This window comes from Panthera tigris, chromosome E1, assembly GCF_018350195.1.
Source record: "Panthera tigris isolate Pti1 chromosome E1, P.tigris_Pti1_mat1.1, whole genome shotgun sequence".
Classification (NCBI taxonomy): Eukaryota; Metazoa; Chordata; class Mammalia; order Carnivora; family Felidae; genus Panthera; species Panthera tigris.
Genome location: NC_056673.1, coordinates 17,460,025 through 17,479,972, shown reverse-complemented (window position 1 = coordinate 17,479,972; position 19,948 = coordinate 17,460,025). Strand labels below are relative to the sequence as shown.

Sequence of the window (19,948 nt, the reverse complement as noted above, 5' to 3'; positions counted from 1 at the left end):
CTTCAGAGTCTGAGCTGTCAGCACAGGGCTGGACGCGGGGCTTGAACTCACAAACCGCGAGATCATGACTCGAGCCAAAGTCAGACGCTTAATCAACGGAGACACCCAGGCGCCCCAAACTGCAGCCATTTCTGACAACATCATTAATTATTGAATATGGAATACCTACCCTAATGAGATAGGCCCTGTAAAAGTATTTAACACATTTAAAAAAAATGTTTATTTATTTTTGAGAGAGAGCACAAGTGCGGGAGGGGCAGAGAAAGAAAGACACAGGATTCTAAGCAGGCTCTGCCTATCAGCAGAGAGGCCAACACTGGGCTTGAATCCACAAACCATGAGATCATGCCCTGAGCCAAAAGTTGGACGCTCAACCGACTGAGCCACCCAGGTGCCCCTTTAACACATATTTTTACTCTTATTTATTTATTTTAAAGTTTATTTATTTTATTTTGAGAGAGAGAGAGAGAGAGAGAGAGGGAGAGAGCACGTGGGAAGAGCAGAGAAAGAGGGAAAGAGAGAGAACACCAAGCAGGTCCCTAGAGCCCGATACAAGGCTTAAACCTGCGAACCATGAGATCGTGACCCAAGCCGAAACTGAGTCAGACGCTTAACCGACTGAGGCACCCAGGAACCCAAATGTATTTTTAAATATAAGTCTTACAACAGCCTCATGACATCAGTCTCATTTTACTAATGAGGAAGAAGACTCAGAATGAGATTAAGTCACAAAGCCATTCAGTGGTGGAGCTGAGATTTGAACCCAAGGTGCTCTGAGTGCAAGGCCCATGCTGCTCCCTGAGAGGCCTACCTTTGGCCCTGGCTTAGGCAGGATCCGAGGGGCTGAGTCATCCTGGTGTATGTACTGTGTCGGTGTCAGTGTTCAGGAGGTCTGGATCAAGCTAAAGCATGGATGGACAGGGAGGGCACTAGCGTTCCAGGTGCCCAAACAGAGTTTCTAGACTTGCAAAGGGAGACCCCAGCCACGATCCTGCCCCTCTGAGGCTCTGACCACCTCCCCGACTACTCTCTCTGGCACTTCTGGCTTCTTCCGTTGAGGGAAGGGAAGAGAAACCAATGCTCACGGAATACTTGCTAGGAGCCAGGCACAGTGGCAGTTGCTTCATACTGTCTCCTTATTTAATCCTCTCAACAGCCCACTTTTTAGATAAGGAAATAGAGAGGGTAAGTACCTGGCTGAGGGCCCCAAAGTCAGTAAGTGGCGGCCCTGGGATTCGCAAGCAGGTTGTGCGCCTACAACGTTCCCTGGACTGTGGTTTCTTCGCGGACGCAAACTCTATTCTACCCATCATACTGTGGGTGCTTAATAAATAAATGTTGGCTGCACGGCAGTCCTGCAACGGGGGATCTTTGGCCAACTTCTTATTCCCATCTGGTTTCTTCCCTCAACTGTAAACTATGGAGAATAACACTTGCCAATCCTGATTCCCAGGGACGAGGGCAAAACAAGAGAGGCAAAATCTCTAAACTGAGCAACAATTAAAAATCGTATACGCTCAATGCCGTGGGGTGGAAGGGGAGGGCAGGGGCACTCTGAAATTGCTTAGTAGCTCTTTGGCAAGCAACAACAGCCATAAAATGCATCATCCTCTGGCCCTAGCCACCCCATCTAAGGAAGGTATAAGCAATAAGTCGATTTAAAGAAAGGAAGAGAAAGAAAAAACACCCACAAACCCATGCAGAGACTTTTAAAGAAGCACTCTGTATATCAGCCCCCAGTTGGCAATAACTCAAATGCCCAGAGTTAGGGAAGGGTTGGCTAAACTATGATACTTAGGTACAATGCGCCATTATGTTGCCACTTAAACTAACAAATACATGATCAATGTGACCATAGGGAAAACTCCACCTAAAATAATATCAATCAAAGCAACTAGAACCTAAATAGTATGCAAACAGGCATCATCACAATCTTGTAAATTAGACACAATGGAGACATTTGGTATTTATTCTGTTATGTATTTGTTACTTACTGTTTATTTCTATTGTAAAGATGGCTAAATAGTCAATAAAAAAGAAAAAGCAGAGGAGATAATAGCTGAAAGCATTTGTTGTCAAAGAGGAGAAATCCAAGAGATGTGCTGAGGGACCCATCTATGCTCAGCCTGGGAAGGCTTCCAACACCCAGGGGGCTGGACCAGGCTGCATTTTACCCTCTGCATGGACCTGCGAAGGCCATCAGCCCTTAACTTACCATCCTCTGTGCCCCTCACAGGGAGGAATGGGGGCACAAACGCCCCCAGGAGAATCTTTCCACCTCCGCCCAGGCTCCCCACAGGCATGTAATACCCAGCCTGGGAAAACGCATCGAGGCCAAGTGTCCATGCAGATATCCCCACGCTGGGAGCCCCCAAGGGCAGTGGGAAGAGAAAGAGGAGATCCTGCCGTCTGTGACCCAGGGAACTTGCACATTTGGAGAAGAAAGAGGCATGGCATCCTCCTCTGTCTCCTTTCCCACTCTGAGGAGCAAAGAGTAGCTCTCCGGAGACCCTCTCGCTACCAATCCCACCCTAGCACCTACTTATCTAAGAACGAGAGGGAGGATGAGGGCATGGGGAAGAAAGAACAGTAGTAAGAGTAATAACAGTTAACCTTTACTGAGCATGTACTAAGTGCCAGGTACCGTGCTGAATCCTTTTCGTGCACTATCTCATTTAACCCCTACAGTATTCCTCTGAAGTAGACAGTAGTATGATTCTTACTTTACAGATGAGCAAAAGGAAGCTCAGAAATGACACGGCCAAGGCCTCATGGCAGCGAGTCGCAAATCAGAACTCACACCCAGGTCCGTCCTCCAGCAAGAACCTCCCAGGCTCACTTTAAGGGATGGAAGCAAGCCCTGCCCCCACCTCCCTTGATTCACCTGCATCGTTGAGCTTCCGTGACATCATCTGCCAGAATAACAGCTGGGGTAGAAAGCAGGGGTTTCCAGAGATGACCTGCCCTTCCACTGTGACCCAAACAAGCTTTGCACAGAGCTGCTTGAGAGGAGCGAGGCCCCTCTGGGGAGTGGCCTGAAGGCCATGCTGCCAGCCAAAGGAGGAGGGGGAGAAGAGCTTGGCAGGGACACCCTGGCCCCTTTGGTCCAGCCTCCAGTGAGAGCCCTCCCCCACCCCAGGGCGGAACAGAAAGCAGCCGAGCGCCTGCAGTCACTACCGGCCAGCCCGGAGGAAGCAGGTGCACTGGAATGGCTTCCTGCTGCCACTGCAGTTGCAGAAGGGCCCGGGTTTCCTCCTCCAACGGCCGGACCTGCGGGAGGCCTCCCTTCCCTGGGGACACTCGCTGCCCCTCTGCGGAGCCTTTTGCCGTCTGTCTCACCATCGTCACACATGGCCCCAAATCTTCAACATGGTGCTGGTGGCCTGGGGACCCAGGCTGGGGTGGTGTGGGGAGGAAGCTAGGGCAGGAAGCACCCACCTCTCAGGGTGAGGAGTCTCTGTGGCCCCACCCCAGCTACCCACACACACCTCAGCACTGGTACCAGTTGTGTGGCTGGGGCGAGGCAGTCCTTGGGCACAGGGAGATACGAATGCCCATGGGCACATCTCAGGCTCTGGGCACACCACCGCACTGGGCCAGCCCACACACTGCCAACTGCTGACACGACTAAAAACCTGACCCTTGGTGGCCGGGAGGGGTGGCGCTGGGGGAACGGAACGACTGGGAGGCAGCTATGTCTGCCTCACTGGCTTTTTTAAGGAACTTACTCTTCTGGAGTAATCTCTGCTTGAAAGAGACCTACAGACAGGGCATCCCCGAGATGCCATCTGCGCCCCTTCCGAGTGTCCGATCCACAGAAATGCAGAAGGCCACGCTGAGTCCACTGGTGGCCGTCCGGACAACTCCAAGAACCACCCCTCTCCAGCGCCTTTCTCTTGTCTACCAGGAGGAAGAAGGGTGGAAGGCTAAGCTGGCAACACAAAGCAGGGAACAAGACTTCCCAGTGTCTAAGAAGGTACTGGGGTTCCAGACCTCGGAAGAAAATAGCGTTCCAAGGAACGAAGGCCTCCAGCACTAATGGTGTGTGGGGAAGGCGTGTCACAGCCTGTGGACAAGCTGATGCAGTCCCAGGACACTGAGGTTTAGAAAATGGTGCCCCCTCCAAAACTCCTAAAGTCATGAGTCAGACCCAGGAGGGCCTTGCCTCTGAGGTGTTGTGAGGCTGCCTGGGCTGGATAATTCCCTCCCCACCAAGAAGCTGGGAGAGAAGCCCCAAGGCAGCATCCCCCCCCCCCCCACCCCACCTCCTTCAGCCACATCTGGGGAAATAACAAAAAGGCTCCTCCTTTCATAAATGAGGAACAAGCATGAGAAGCCTAGGACGTTTCCGGGGTTGGGGGGTCAGAGGGACACTCACCCGCATGGCCTGGCCTGGAGCAACCCGGAGCTAGGAGTCTCCTCTCTGATGCTGCTCCGTTAGCTTCTCAAAATAGCACTGGCTGCAGCCCCGCCCCTGTTCCCCTCCCTCTCTCCAGGCCCCTCCCGTCCGGAGCTGCCCAACCCTGGCCGGTTGGTTGTCGTCGGTTGGAAGGACTGAGTGGCCACCAGGACTGCAGGTACCAGGTATGCTGGGATGGAGAGGGTGATACAGTGTGGGGAAGGGGCAGAGGAGGCGATTAGAGTGAGGGCACAGGTAGGGGGCAGGCAGTGTTGGAGGGTTAGGGGCAAGGGACAGGGAGGGTGGGACTTTCCTACTGACACACACCCGGGCTCCCGGACAGCTGAGCTGATATGGCCCCTAAAAATAGCAGAGGAATTTGAGACCTGCAGCCCCCGGCCCCACAGGCCAGGAATGAGACAAGCACATTTGCGTACACACACACACACACACACACACACCATCATGCATGAACACTCAATCACAGCACAGTGTTCTTGAGAACACACAAATCATAGGCTCACCCCAGCCATCTAATTACTGCAGCAGAGGCCAAGAAAACCACTAACGTCATATCCAATCCAACACACAGGGCCTGCTGCACACTGTGCCCAAACAGCAGCCACGCAGCCATCCTGTAAAGTCCCACAGGAGTAGAGACCCACGCGATCAGTCTGAGGCCCACTGTCGCTGCCTGGCTGTAAATACACTGGGGACTGAGTGCAGGAATCAACTGTACTCTCTGTGTGCACATCCCTCACCCCACACAGCCAGAGACTGCGCAGGCACGGAGGAGGGTGTGGTGGGTGGGCCTTAGCCCTGCAGGCAGAGGAAATCGTGGGTGTCTGGCCAATGAGCAAGGGCTGCCGGTGAAAAGCCAGGGCTCCTCATGAAGAGGGACTCTGGCCCTGGTCTTTGGTTAGTGCCACAGGATGCCCAGACCAGGGCTGGGAACTTCCAAGAGGCTGAAATGGGAGCTGGGGGCCGTTCGGAAGGAGCCAACGACAGGCCTTTTGAAGCTGTCAGCTCTGCAGAAAAAAGGAAGCTTGTCTCCAGGAAAAAAAAAAAAAAGGGTGGGGTGGGGTGGGGGTGCTGGGAAAGTCTGGAACAGAGCCGTCACCTAACCAGTGTCCAACCAGAGTGGCTGGAGACCCCAGGCCTGCCACCCCGGCCAGTCTCGTGTGCCCAGTGGGTCCTGTAAACAGCATGGCTTTCTCTGTGCAAAGGTTGGTGAGCACCGGCCGGGAGGACAAAAGCCTGCTCTGCCTCCTCCCTGTCACACACTGTACAAGCGGAGTCACCCACGGCCATGAGGGCGTGGGGCCGGTGCCTCTGCTTTCTAGGGACTGCTTGCTGTGTCTTCCCAGGGAGATCATCTGGCCCTATTGGGGCATGTGCTGTGTTAGAGATCTTCACATCCCCTAGGCTTTCTTGACATATTGGTGCCAAGTGGGGCTGCAGACTGAAATCCCCTGTGGGACTCTGAGAATATCGATGCCTGAATCCCACCCTTTCCTCCTAGTTTCTGATTTAATCGGCCCGGGAGGGAGGCCTGGACACTAGGATTTTTAAAAGTTCCCCCAAGTGATTCTTACATGCAGCTGAGGCTGAGAACTGCTCAATCTGAAAGCAGCATAAGGCCTGATGCAGAGGTTCCCTGTCGTTCAATCACTGAGTGCGTGGGAGTGCCTGGGTGGCTCGGGGGCTTGAGCATCCAACTGCAGCTCAGGCCATCTCTCAGTTTGTGAGTTCGAGCCCCACATCAGGCTTGCTGCTGTCAGCACAGAACCCACTTCAGATCCTCGGTCCCCCTCTCTCTCCACCCCTCCCCTGCTTGTGCTTGCCCTCAAAAATAAAATAAACATGTAAAAACATCACCGAGGGCATAAATGGATGAATGAGTGAACAATTTAGCTGTGTGACCACAGCCAAGTGACTTCCAAGCCCCTCACCTGCAAAACAAAGGTCCTGCCCACAGTGACTCTTTTACATAGTCAGTTGGAGACTGGGGAAGTCTCAGTAAGTGAAAGGGTTTGTCTCTCGGGGTGCCTCAGTTGGTTAAGCATCCGACTTCATTTGGCTCAGGTCATGATCTCATGGTTCGTGGGTTCAAGCCCTGTGTCGGGCTCTGAGCCTGGAGCCTTCTCTGGATTCTGTTTCTCCCTCTCTCTCTGCCCCTCCCCCGCTCACACTCTGTCTCCCTTTCTCTCAAAAGTAAATAAAAATATAAAAATAAAGAAGGGGTTGTTTCTCAAAGTGTGGTCCCCAGACCAGCGGCATCAGCATCACCTAGGAACTTGTTAGATATGTAAATTTTTGGGCCCCGCTCAAGACCTACTGAATCAAAAACTCTGGATATGTGGCCCAGCACTTGTGTTTTAACCAGCCCTCCAGGTGATTCTGAGAAGCACTGTTTTAAAGGAATTATTCATGGGGCGCCTGGGTGGCTCACTCAGGTAGGCGTCCGACTTCAGTTCAGGTCATGATCTCACGGTTCATGGGTTTGAGCCCTGCGTCAGGCTCTATGCTGACAGCACGGAGCCTACTTTGGATTCTGTGTCTCCCTCTTTCTCTGCCCCTCCCCTGCTCACAGTCTCTCTCAAAAATAAGCATTAAAAAAAATAATAATATGGGAATGCAAGCTGGTGCAGCCACTCTGGAAAACAGTATGGAGGTGCCTCAAAAAACTAAAAATAGAACTACCCTATGACCCAGCAATTGCACTACTAGGCATTTATCCACAGGATACAGGTGTGCTGTTTCGAAGGACACAGGCACCCCCATGTTTATAGCAGCACCATCAACAATAGCCAAAGTATGGAAAGAGCCCAAATGTCCATCGATGGATGAATGGATGAAGAAGATGTGGTATATATATATACAATGGAGTATTACTCGGCAATCAAGAAGAATGAAATCTTGCCATTTGCAACTACGTGGATGGAACTGGAGGGTATTATGCTCAGTGAAATCAGCCAGTCAGAGAAAGACAACAATCACATGACTTCACTCATGTGAGGACTTTAAGAGACAAAACAGATGAACATAAGGGAAGGGACACAAAAATAATATAAAAACAGGGAGGGGGACAAAACAGAAGAGACTCATAAATATGGAGAACAAACTGAGGGTTACTGGAGGGATTGTGGGAGGGGGGATGGGCTAAATGGGTCAGGGGCACTAAGGAATCTACTCCTGAAATCATTGTTGCACTATATGCTAACTAATTTGGATATAAATTTCAAAAATAAAAAATAAAATTAAAATAAAAAATGAAATAAAATAAAATAATAATAATAAAAATAAAGGAATTCTTCATGGTGTACCATGGTCAATAGTGAGACTTCCAGAGCCAGTCTGCCTGGTTCAATCTTGGCTTGTCCATCTGGTGAGCTATACAATTTAACCCTGTGCTTTGATTTCTTCACCTGTACAAGGAGGGAAAATAATTGTACCCACCACACAGGGTTATTGTAGGCATTAAGTGAGTTACTGCTTGCAAAGCTCTAGGAACAGTGTCTAACACATAAGTTTAAAATTTTTTTTTTAATGTTTATTAAAGACAGAGAGAGACAGAGCATGAACGGGAGAGGGTCAGAGAGAGGGAGACACAGAATCTGAAGCAGGCTCCAGGCTCCAAGCTGTCAGCCCAGAGCCCGACGCGGGGCTCGAACTCACGGACCGTGAGATCATGACCTGAGCCGAAGTCGGACGCCCAACCGACTGAGCCACCCAGGCGCCCCCTAACACATAAGTTTTAAATAAACTTATTGGGAAAAAAAAAGTTTGCAATAGTTTTAACTATTGTTCTCTATCTGTGATCACTAGCGGGGAGAAAAGAAAAGCATCCCAAGCAAAATTTCCAGGTAACTGATGACTATTCCCTTTAAGGCACAAAATGCTTTCTATTTTGAGTAGTTTCCTAAATTCTACTGCTATCTGTAATCATACAAATAAACATTTTATAGATTCTTAAGAATAACACTCTGAACCCATCTCAAACATCTCAAACTCTGAGCTCCCTCTCTTGAATCCAATCCGTTTCCATCTTGTACGGAAGGGCACATCATCCCCACTGTGATGACTCCTGACTTCCCGGCTGGGCCCCTGTCCTACCAATGTCCCTGGCCACTCTCAAAGGGCACCAACCCTGTCCTGGGTACAGCAGTCAGCCTGCGGCCTCGCTCCGCACCCATGTTAGGAAGGCCAGATGCCCTTTGTGTCCATATACTTGCTTTTTAGTTCTTTTGTCCCTTACCCTGTCAGGCCATCAGCTGTTACTCTGCCTGTCAGCATGCCTGTCCCCAACAGTCTCACTTCCTTCTAACAAGCAGTTTCTGCCAAAACTAGATAATCTAGAAAACTAGATAACCATGCCTGATACGAAAGAGCCCAGAGCAGAGCAAACGGAATACCAGAGACCACTCTCCTGTGAGGGAAGGTCTGAGTTTTCCCACGCATTCTAGAGGGTCTTCTAGGCCCACCTTCCATTCAGCAGCACTCTGGAAGATGACTTCCGGGAGACTGAGGTGTCACTTTACCCTCAGAGTCTTGTTCTGAATTGTTAGAAACCACGTGTTGATCACTCCTCTTTTCTGCTCGGATGACGAGATGCTGTCAGTTCTGTCTGTGAGCTGACTCGTGTTACTGATGGAGATCATCTCGGAGCAGGGACAAGGGCAGACCTCTTCAGAGGGAAACCTGAGGCCCTGGCAACCCATTCAGCTTCACACACAGCCACAACCAGTCTCTCTGATGCCCAAAGGTCAGTGCTGCCTCCCGGCCTGGCCCACTCTGCATAAGCCTACCCTATGACTCCAGGGGGCCACACAGTCACTCCCACAGCCAGCCAGCCCACCCCAGACCCCTTGGCCTGCCTCCTTCCCCTTTCTCCCTCTCCCCAGCACTCCTTGCTCTCACTCTCTTAGGCAGATCTTCCCAGGGTCCCCTGCCTTCATCACCACCAGAGCATTTACTTGTAAATGCCTTTCTACCTTGCCGAACCCTCCCATCTGTCAAGGTCCATCTTGAGTCTCACCTCCTTCACAAAGCCCTCCCCAGACCTCAAGGCCTGCATGGTGACAATGTGCAAAGAGCACACACTTCCAGCCAGGCACGCCTAGCTGTGCTGAATCCCAGCTCGGCCTCTTTCTCACTGTCTGACCTAAGGGAAAGTGAAACTCAGCTTCTTAGAGTTTCCACTTTTTTGCCTTAGAATAGTATACCTCCCTTATGGGGTTGTTCTGAGAATTAAAAAAAAAAAAAAAAATAGGGGCACCTGGGTGGCTCAGTCAGTTAAGCGTCTGACTTCAGCTCAGGTCATGATCTCATGGTTGATGTGTTCGAGCCCTGCATCGGGCTCTGTTCTGACAGCTAGGAGCCTGGAGCCTGCTTCAGATTCTGTGTCTCCCTCTCTGTCTGCTCCTCCCCCACTCATGCTCTGTCTCTCAAAAAATAAATAAACATTAAAAAAAAGTTAAAAAAAATAGTAGGGGCGCCTGGGTGGCTCAGTTGGTTAAGCATCTGACTTCAGCTCAGGTCATGATCTCATCATTCATCAGTTCAAGCCCTGCATCAGGCTCTCTGCTGACAGCGTGCGGCCTGCTTCGGCTCCTCCATCCCCCTCTCTCTCTGCCCCTCCCCCTCCTCAAAAATAAACAAACGTTAAAAAAAAAAAGTACATATAAATCACCTGGCATTGTGCCTGGCAAATTGCAGGCAGTGATTAAATTATTTTCAAAACCACAGTACTGTCTACACCTAAATATCACCTTGTACATAGGGTGGTTCTTCAATCTACTCAATATGGTGCTCTGCGAGATACAATGGGACCTACATAGATACTACAGGGGTTAGATTCTAAAGCCAGCCTGTAAGGCAAATATAGAATATAGTCAAAAGTACTCTTGAAAATCCCTTTAATTGTTCCCAAAGTATAGTACACATGTTTTTGTATATTCCATGTATCTGCAGGAAAACAGATACATGCACAGCCTATGACAAAAAGAAATACACAAAATACATGTTTCCATTTTAGACTACAGTCAGCACAGAGCTGAGCTGTCAATGCAGAGCCTGATGCAGGGCTCGAACTCACCAACTGTGAGATCACGACCTGAGCTGAAGTTGGATGCTTAACCGACTGAGCCACCCAGGCACCCCTGGAATTTACTAAAGTTTAATGTGTATATGCCACAACTACACAGCGTAAACTAATATTTTGAATGGTAATCTATCTGTGGTTATGGTTCAGTTTTCTCTCCCTGGACAGCAGGGACCATTTCCTCCTTCTTTTTAGATCTCCCGCCGGCACTAGGCACACAGTAGGTGTTCGATAAGTATCCACTGCATTTAACTCACTGAGGTGAAAGGTGCTGGTGAAATTCACCTGGTAGAACACAATAGGGAAAAAAGGGATATCCAGATAGAGTAACAACTTCAAGGACTCTGCTCTCTGGGGGGGGTGAGTGAAGGGTCCTTGGCTCTGTTACTGGTGCTGGGCCAGACGCAGAGCAGTGGGAGCAGGGGTGGGGGGACCAGGCTACCCAGGAGGCTCTGAGGAGCAAAGGAAGCCATTCAGGCTTTCAACTAGCAATTACTTGTAATACCTCAAGGTGAACACTGTGGGGAAGCACGATGCCTGCTTCTTTTTCTGTCTCTTCACAGCTAGACTGTGAGCTTCCTAAGGCAGAGGTGATATGTGTGTTGTTCATTGTTAGGTCCCTTGCACCTACCTAGTGCTTGGTACATAACTGAGCGAGTGATTGCAACAAGAGAAAGCAGACATAGTTCCTGACCTCAACAAACATACAGACCAGAAGAAGAGATAACAAATGTACCCAAACAATTATAATTCAATCTAGAATCTGCTCAATGCTCCAACAGGACCGTGGATAATGTTCTAGGAAAATTCAGAGGCAGAGACCTTTTCCTGTTGGGGAGTTAGGCAGACAGCTTAGGGGCAGCTTGGGGCTGAGCCGTGAAAGATAGAAGAAAATCTGTAATGTGGAGGTGAGGGAGGAAGAGAATTTCAGGGTAAAGGAGTAGAATAAGAGAAGGCAAGGAGTTGGGAAAACAGACAGTAAATTTGGATGAAGTGTAGGACACACATAGGTAAACGATGAGAGACAAAGCTGGAAAGGTAGGTGAGGCCAGATCAAGAAGCCCCATCTGCCACAGTAGACAGGCATTCTTTCAGCTGCCCACTGTCCACTCCTCCAACCTCTGAACACAGCACCCTAATTTTCCCTTGGGGACCTACCCTAGCATATGACTTGAGTCTGGCCGATGAGTGTATCATCTCCCCAGACTATAGGGATGGGTTTGTGGAAGGCATGTGAACCCAATCAGTATCAAGGACATATCACGAAAGTTTGGGATTACTGAGTCACACACTTCTTTTCCCACAAGACCTGAACCTGGTGCTGTGCCATTTTGTCACCACTTGTCTGAGGACGGAGCCAGTATGGAAGATGAACCGAGAGACAGAAAAGGCCTGGGTCCTGTTTAAGTCTCTAGGTAAGACTGAGCCTATAGCCAGTTCTACCCCCTGCATATTTCAGATGTTTGAGCCCATGCATTTCTTCATTTTAAACCAGGTCAGCTGGGCTCTGTCACTTGCAACTCAAAGGGCTGTACCTGAGGAAAAAAGTAAGGTAAGCGGCATAAGGACAAAGCAGACACATACTGAGCACTAGCCATGAGTCAGGGACAGTGTTACTCGTTTTCTTCACAAAACTCTGGGAGGTGAGGGCTGCAAAAGAGGAACTTCAGGCTGGGAAAGTAAGGCTTACAGCGGTTAAATACCTTGCCCAAAACCACACAGATAGTGATTGGCAAGGCCGGGGTGAGCCATTCCGACTCTAGAGCCAGCTCCTTGCACTCTGTCTCCTGCCTGGAAAACAGTAGGAGTCACAGCAGGTTTCTGGAGAGAGAAGGGGCATGATCAAACTGTGTTTTATGAATGCTGATCTAACAGGAGGATGCTGGGAAGCAAAGGAGGCTGAAAGCTGAAAGACCATTGGAAGTCAAGGTGAGGGCCAGAAGAAAGATGGGCAGAGGGTTGCCCTGTTCTGGCAGTGGATGGGGAAGAGAGGGTGATTCGAGACAGAGACTTGGTGGCTACGGGGGAGGATGGGAAATGGGCACAAAGTTGACAGGAGGGGTTGGGAAGAAGATCTAAAGCCTCCAAGGTTTCAAGCTGTCAAGATTTCAAAAGAACAGCATGAAGCCACTGTCCAAAACAGTAATGTCCGATGGAGGCTGATTTAGAGGGAGATAGCTTGAAAAACACTGGGCCTGAGGTTCTATTTAACACCCTAAAATAATACTCATCTGACCCTATTTGCCTCTCTAGTTCTTTAAACCAAAACTCCCGGGGTGCCTGGGTGGCTCAGTCGGTAAGGCGTCTGACTTCCGCTCAGGTCATGGTCTTGCGGTTTGTGAGTTTGAGCCCCGCATGGCGCTCTGTGGTGACCGCTCAGAGCCTGGAGCCTGCTTCGGATTCTGTGTCTTCCCCTCTCTCTGCCCCTCCCATGGTCATGCTCTGTCTCTGTCTCTCAATAATAAATAAATGTTAAAATAAATTTTAAAAAACTCCTTTAAAAGAAAAGTCTATAAACCCTGTCTCCAAGTAGATGGCTATCAAGTAGATAGTTATCTCCAAGCTTGTATTATTACTAATTTGCAAGGTATAAAATGTCATTAATAGAACTTATTTAGCCCCTCAGTAAGGGGGCATGCACGTTTCAAGCACTCAGCCCTTAGAGCTGGAGGGGACCAGCCTCTTGGGGGAGGAGGGCTCCCCATCACTCCAGGGACACCCCAGAGAGCAGTTTCAGAGTTCCTCAGCACCAGTGCCTTCTCTCTCCTGGAAAGGATGATCTTTTATTTTTAAAGTGTGTGTGTGTGTGTGTGTGTGTGTGTGTAACAAATGGCTTCTCTTTTATGAAATAACAGTGTTAGTAGGCAGTGCCTGGTAGTCTCTGAAGTACGAATTTTTTTTGAAATTTTACTAGACGTCAATGATGAGTGGATCCCAAAGTGGAAGAGGACAGAACCCCTTTAAGAACAGGGATGGCCACAGGGACGGCAAGGAGCACTGAGAAGTGTAACCTGAAGTGGGGAAAGGTGCAGGGCTGGGCCCAGACACTGCTGCCCTCCAGGTGGTCGTGGCTGGTGGGAGCCCCAGGCCCCCGCCACACTGGGCCCGCGCTTCCCTGCCCAGCCCAGCCCAGCCGCCGGCAGACGCAGGGGCGGAGCCGGGGGAGGGGCCAGGCCCCATACCATTGCACATGCGCACATGCATCCAGAGCCCCGGGACGCACCCGCCCTGCAGCGCCTCCAGAGACCGGCAGAGGGCGGCCTCCCCCTTCTCGCCAGCCCTTGCTGCCGAAGCCGCGGGATTTCACCGCCGCAAGGCTGGCGTCCAGGCCACGCCCCCAAGAGGCGTCCCCCGGGAACTCAAGACAGAGGGGGCTGCCGCGGCAAGATGGCCTCTCGCTTTATCCTGGAGGGATAAGGCAAGAAGGGGCAGTGATGAGCTCAGCGCCGCCTTTGTTTTATCGTCGCTCCATTCCCAAAACCCAACACAGCCCTGCAAATAGTAGGCACTCAATAAATGCTTATTGCTGAAATAAAATGGATGAATGGATGAATACATGAATAAACAGAAGACTTCCAGGGAAGCTTTAAACATGTGTGCGGGGGAGTGGTCTGAGACTAGCAGTCTAGGAAATTCCGGGGAGGTGGGGGCAGCCCCAGATCACTACCCTCACTACCACTTGCGCTTCGGGCTTGGCAGTCCCCTAGGCCCTGCCTTAGCACACCCAAAGGTTTGCTCAGAGCCTGGTGACACCACACCATCTCAAGGGCACAGAGCCCAAGTGGTGACGTCTGGGCTTGTCCTCTCTGCTAAGACTAGGAGTCTGCCCCTCAGAGTCAGATCCTGGCTGCCTGCAGGGACCACTCCAGTAGGTCTGCTGCTCCGGGAGCACTCTGGGCTGCGGGGGATTTCCTCTTGGCCCCTGGGGATTTCCAAACTGCCTCTGCTTTGCCAAGCTCCCACAAGGCCAAGGGCCACCCTTGACGAAATCCTCCATACCCTGCCCAAATCCCACCCAGACTTGGTTAACTTCTGAGTCTACCAAATGTACCACACACACAATATACCCGTCCCCACCCCCTCTGGCAGACATGAGAGAATAAGCATAATGAACTATTGTTCTCTTTTTCACATAACTGACAAGACTTCTCTATTTCCACAGAAGAAAAAAAGGAAAGCCAGCTTAAGGGTCAGCCGCACGGATTTAAATAAAACATCGGTAAGATCTTCCTGGGTGTGAGAGTTGGAAACCTATGGTGCTTATTCTCAAAGTCAGGGCGACTGCTTTCAAGAAGCATCCGGTTCCTCCAAACACTAGACCCTCAACACGTGTTTGAGGATCTGTGTGTTCACCTCTGGAGGCCCTAACTGGGCCTGTTTCTAGAGTCCTTTAAAGTAGAAATAAAGTTCGAACTCACTCTCCATAGAAGTAGGAAGAAAGAAGCAAAAGCTTCTGCTTTTCCTACCAACCCACCACCTCCACAGTAACAGCCTTGGCCAAATCCACTGGGGCATGTGAGCACCTGTGTGTTACAAAGCTGGGCAGAAAACATGCTTGGCAAGGTGGGGAAGCACTGCCCCAGTTGCTTCCCCACGGAAGCAACGGAAGCCCGTGCAACAGCCACGGACCTGTTGGCCCCAGGGCATCAGGATTCCAGAGCTGGTGAAGTGTAGAAATTGCCAGAGTGGACAAGCCTTCCTTCGTGAGAGGAAGGGAAAAGGCCAGCATCCCCCGGCCTCATCAGGGGAACTGCGAGACGAGAGAAGCCTTCAAGAGCCCGCCACCATTTTTTTCTGAGAGCTATCTGGAGCTGCACTGCTCGGTGTGGTAGGCACGAGCCACGTGTGGCTACCTACATTTAAGTTAAATCGAAACAACAGGAGGGACGCCTCAGTGCTCAGTCGGTTAAGCGCCCGACTTCGGTTCAGGTCGTGATCTCGCGGCTTGTGAGCTGGAGCCCCGCGTCGGGCTCTGTGCTGACGGCTTAGAACCTGCTTCCAATTCTGTGTCTCCCTCTCTCTCTGCCCCTCCCCTGCTCATGCTCTGTGTGTCTCTCTCTCAAAAGTAAATAAACATCAAAAAGAATTTTTTTTAAGTAAAAAAAAAAAAAAAGAAACAATGGGAATACTTTTGATTAAATGAAAACCAAAAAAAAATTTTTTTTAAGATTCAGTTTCTCAGTCATGCCAGCCACATTTCAAGCGCTCAAGAGCCACATATGGATAATGTCTACCAAGTTGGAAAGCACAGACTATTGAACATTCCCATGCTGGCAGAGTGTCCTATTGGACAGGTCCGATCTAGAGAATCCCCTTTCAGCATGTCCTGGTCTTCCTTGCCAAAGACTCCTTCAGGTGTTGCCCCCCGACCACCTGCTGTTCTCTCCCGCCCCTGCCCCAGAATCTGCTTAGACTCCTGTCCCCATGTGCCTTGCCTTGACCCCTAGGCCTCAGAAGAAATGGGGGAGGGGGAGACAATTTAGCCACAACTTAACAACCAGCCAGGGAGCAGAAGCCAGATGCAGAGGGGCTGAAAAGGCAAAGCTGAATGGAAGCCAGCCCCCACTCCAAGGCATCCCAGGCCTGGGAGAAAGCCCCTTAGTGCCGCACAATTGTTCCTTGTTTCTGCAGAGTCTCTGGACCATGCATGGGTAAGACATCTGGAATGTAGTGGCCTGAGGGCTTCCCCACACGACCCGCTGCCGGACTCATCTGATGTTAGTGCTCCAGAGAGAGATGTCCCAGCAAGACCCTGAACTTTCAAGGGCAAATGAGGCCAATAAAACCTTGTCCTGAGCAGCATGCCGGGAGTTCTGCCCATGGGGCAACAGGGAACGTAACCGGGCACCTCCCTGCGTCACTCGCTGAAAGAACCGAATGAGGAAGCGGGGGAGGAGGACATGGTAGAGAAAGGAGCTCAGGGCTCGCTTGCCAGGCTAGAGTGGCTCCAACAGGAACAAGGGAACAGGACACGGATCTGACAGCAATCACATTCTATCACAGGCACTTCATATGAAAGGTTTTGCTACAGTAGTTAGAAAATCCAAGTGCGAGTGTCTGGGCAGGCTCATATGTGTGATGAGGAGCAGAGAACAGACCCAGGAACTGGTAGGTTGGGACTGCCTCTCTTTTCCGTGCCTCCATTCTGTCCTCAGTTCGTGCTTAGCTCTGATCCAGAAGCAAGGCAGGCGTGAAGAAGCAAAATAAGGTGTAGAGAGACCACAAAAAAGTAGAGTCTGGTGGTTCGACTGGAAAACAAATCGGTAGGAAGAAGCCTGGTATTCCAAAGTTGTTGGCGTCCGCCAAGAATTTGACTGGAGGCAGTCATGGAGAAAGGGAAAGTGGCACAATTTTAAAGATGCATCAAACTACAGACTAGTTTAGAAGCCCAGGGGAAAGCCCCAGGACATGCTCTGTGGCTGCCTCCTGGCCCTGAGTAAACCTGTGGACAAATCTGGGCCCTATTTCCCTATCTTCACCTGGAGGGTAAAAGCGCCATTCTGGGGACAGGAGTAAAGCTCCCTGCCCCCCCTTCCCCAGCAGGGCTGAGTCATTAACAGGCATGTGGCATTCCTGTGGGCAGATGGCCCATCAAACTCCCAGGCACCAAGTACCTCCCAGCACTTTAGAGACAGATTAATGATGATGACAACGCTATTCTAAGTGATTTGCATGTATTGATTCATTTACTCCTCAAAGCAATCTTACCAGGAAAGTGCTATTACCATTCTTATTTTACAGATAAGGAAAGTGAGGCACAGAGAAATTAAATCATTTGCCGAAGATCACACGGCTAGTAAGTAGCAGAGTCAGGATTCGAACCCAGGAGTCCAGCTCCAGAGTCCATGTTGTACCCAATACACACCAACGTATTAACAATACATACATAATCATCTGCAACTTCCGATTTGTGGGCCCTTCTGCCTATGCCTCCCGCCTCTTCTTTCCCCTCCCCAAATTTGCTGAAAACAGTCCCTGCAACCAAAACCAGCCCTTCAATCCAACTTCCTATTTGCCAAGCATCTGTTTCTATAGCAACAACAAGATACGCAGTTTTTGGATTTTGAAGAGAATGAGTAGGGAGGGAGAACAGGGGACGCTTGATAGAACGGGTTCCTCTTTCAGAGGCACAGAGGAGAGACCTGAAAACCAGCGTGCTAAGAAAGACACAAGGGCTGGGAGGGGAACCCAGGGCCCTGACAGAAGCCAGAAAACTCTGCCTTCCCCTGCCCCAGAGACCAAGTCCTCTGGTCTGGACAGAGAAGGTGAAGGCAGGTTAGAAGGCCTGGAGGCTGACGGTAGAAATGCTTTGGAAGAGTCTGAAAGAAAAAGATACCCGGACTGAACTTTACAGTGTGTGTGAGCGAGTGTGTGTGCGTGCGTGTGTGCGTGTGTATCCCAAGCCATTTCCCAACGAGGTGTTCTGTCACAAAGCCTGGTTCTGCTCCACAGGTCAAGGCCAAGTAGCGATGGGTGGTGGCGAGGAACAATAAAGAAGGGCTGGAAGAGGAGCAACAGACAGGCATCCGCGTGCCTGTGTGGGGCGGTTCACCTCCCACCAGCAAGGGTGAGACTATTTGGGGTGGGGTGGTCAGGCTGGTGCCCTTCACCTTCGCCACACCTAGGCCTCATACCAGCCTGTCACCCTCAACCTCATCTAAATATGAAACACCTGTCATTGTCCAGAAATCCTGAGGCCAGAATCAGGATCATTGCAGGCTTCTTTGCCAGGCAAAGCCAAGTGCTAAGGGGAACAGGAATGTTGCCGGTCACTTGATTCTAGGAAGACAGCCCATGACAGGGCCACAGGCTTCTCAGGAGGGAGGCCCAGTTTCCCTTTGGCCTCTATTGAACTTGATGCATGGCCAAGTGATTAGGGACTCGACCTTACCCTGTGCTTGTGTTCTTTAGGTAATCTAGGCCACCCGCAGGGGAGGATCCGAGGCTGTGCCAGGCCCAGCACAGTCTGCGTCCCCAGTGCCCGCAGTGCCAGGCGCACTGGCTTCCACAGCCTGGATAGCTCCAAGGAGGCCAAGCTAGGAGATGCCAGCCACTCAGGCAGGAAACCTTCTGCTGTTCTGCTGCCGGCTTCTGCAATCAATCCCACAACCAGGCCGGTCCACATATCTTCGAGAAGGCAGGGGCCAGGAGAGGCAGGAGGCAGGCTCCCGGCAGGGAGAACCGGCAGGGAGAACCAGCAGGGAGACAGTATCAGATTCTTCTCCTCACCCTGGCCCTGGAATCTCCAGATACCTTCCCCATGATGCGATGGGGCTGGCCATCAAACTGGGTGTCACAGAGAGTCATGACCGTATCATCCTGCCTGACAGTGCTCTCACTGCTTGGCCACTAGCCCATGCCACCCCGGGCTGAGATCTATCTTTTTGCAGATGTCTTCTGTTCTAGAGAAAGCACAGGCTTCCTGATCACAGGGATGACATCTTCAGGCTTTTTCTTCTACAGAACCAAGCCCACAGGGTGACACGGAGCAGGTGCCCTTCAAGGCTTCCTGACATCCCACCGTGATTGTGTCAAGGCTCCAAGGCCATTTGCATCTGGCCTTCCTACAGCCCAGAGCCATGTACCCTCACCCCCCCCCCCAGCCCTCTTCTGCCCAGAGCCAGGGGCGGCCTCAGTCTTACTGCCAGGAAAAAGAGCCCAGGAGGTGCCCTGTGAGAAATCTCCCCTCCCTGTGGGTACCCTGCGCGCCATAGGGCCTGGCGGTGAGAGTAGCTGGGGAGGGAGAGAGGAAGTGAGTCAGCTCCTTGCAGAAATGGGAGTGGAAGGGAGGGGCCGGTAGAACTGAGATCAGAGGGCAAGGGGCACAGAGGCCGGAAGGGTCGCTAAGAGAGGGAACCAGGTCCTGGAGGCATTATGGGGCCCAGAGAAAGGGGGACAGATGAGGGTGACAAAGCCAGCAGTGTTACCTCCTACCAAGGCTGGTAGGTCCCCACAGGCCAGAGAACCTGGGTTTGGCAGTCCACGGCCCCACCTGAAGTTGGAATCCGAGGCGGCTCCCCTTCCTGACTCACCGGCTGGAGGAAGTGAGGCTTGTGGGATATGGCCAGCCACGTTCTCTCCTCACTGAGGGGGAGTTTCTGGTCCCCAAGGCCTCCCACTGCTTCTCCTGAGCTCCACAGCTCCAGAAGCCCAGGTTCCGCCGGACCCATAGGAGAGACAGATGTTTGCATTTCCCATGGAGGATGGGAATGAGGCCCAGGCCCCAACAGGGGAGCCGTTGGGGTGCCCCAGCACGCACCCTGGCCCTCTGTGGCAGCCCCTGCCCATGCGGAGCTGTCCCCAGGCTCCAGCTGGAATCTGTTGCTCTGACTGGGAAAAATCCTTGCTGTGAAAATTCCCAGCCTGCTGACATTCCAGCACGCAGGCAGCGCAGGGCAAGCAGCAGTAGGAAAGAGGAAGCCTTGATCCCTGCTGGGCCACATCCT

At 51.2% G+C, this 19,948-nt stretch overlaps 2 protein-coding genes across 10 annotated transcripts in view; one reads left to right on the top strand and one right to left on the bottom strand.

Annotated features, from left to right (window-relative positions):
• MYO18A (myosin XVIIIA) overlaps nucleotides 1–19,948 on the bottom strand; it is a 102,040-nt gene that overhangs the window by 60,525 nt on the left and 21,567 nt on the right. The window contains exon 1 of one of the 8 annotated variants that reach the window (XM_042967125.1): nucleotides 4,379–4,480. The exons of 5 other annotated variants lie outside the window; for them this stretch is intronic. In XM_042967125.1, coding sequence (XP_042823059.1) covers nucleotides 4,379–4,384 — 6 coding nt within the window. In that variant the 5' untranslated portion in view covers nucleotides 4,385–4,480. Of the gene's footprint in view, nucleotides 1–2,884; nucleotides 2,904–4,378; nucleotides 4,481–19,948 lie in introns of those variants that run through there. 2 more of the 8 variants (XM_042967124.1, XM_042967126.1) reach the window with 2 other exon arrangements.
• LOC122233659 lies at nucleotides 3,695–19,110 on the top strand. 2 transcript variants are annotated; one of them, XR_006211315.1, is made up of 6 exons: nucleotides 3,695–3,976; nucleotides 4,497–4,584; nucleotides 11,810–12,054; nucleotides 14,665–14,721; nucleotides 17,955–18,069; nucleotides 18,414–19,110. XR_006211315.1 is itself a non-coding variant. In XM_042967127.1 (5 exons), exons 1-5 carry the CDS (start codon nucleotides 3,695–3,697, stop codon nucleotides 17,967–17,969), a joined length of 687 nt encoding a protein of 228 aa, XP_042823061.1. In that variant the 3' UTR covers nucleotides 17,970–18,115. The 2 variants fall into 2 exon arrangements, 1 of the variants encoding a protein (XP_042823061.1); XM_042967127.1 differs by lacking the exon at nucleotides 18,414–19,110 and having other exon boundaries at nucleotides 17,955–18,115.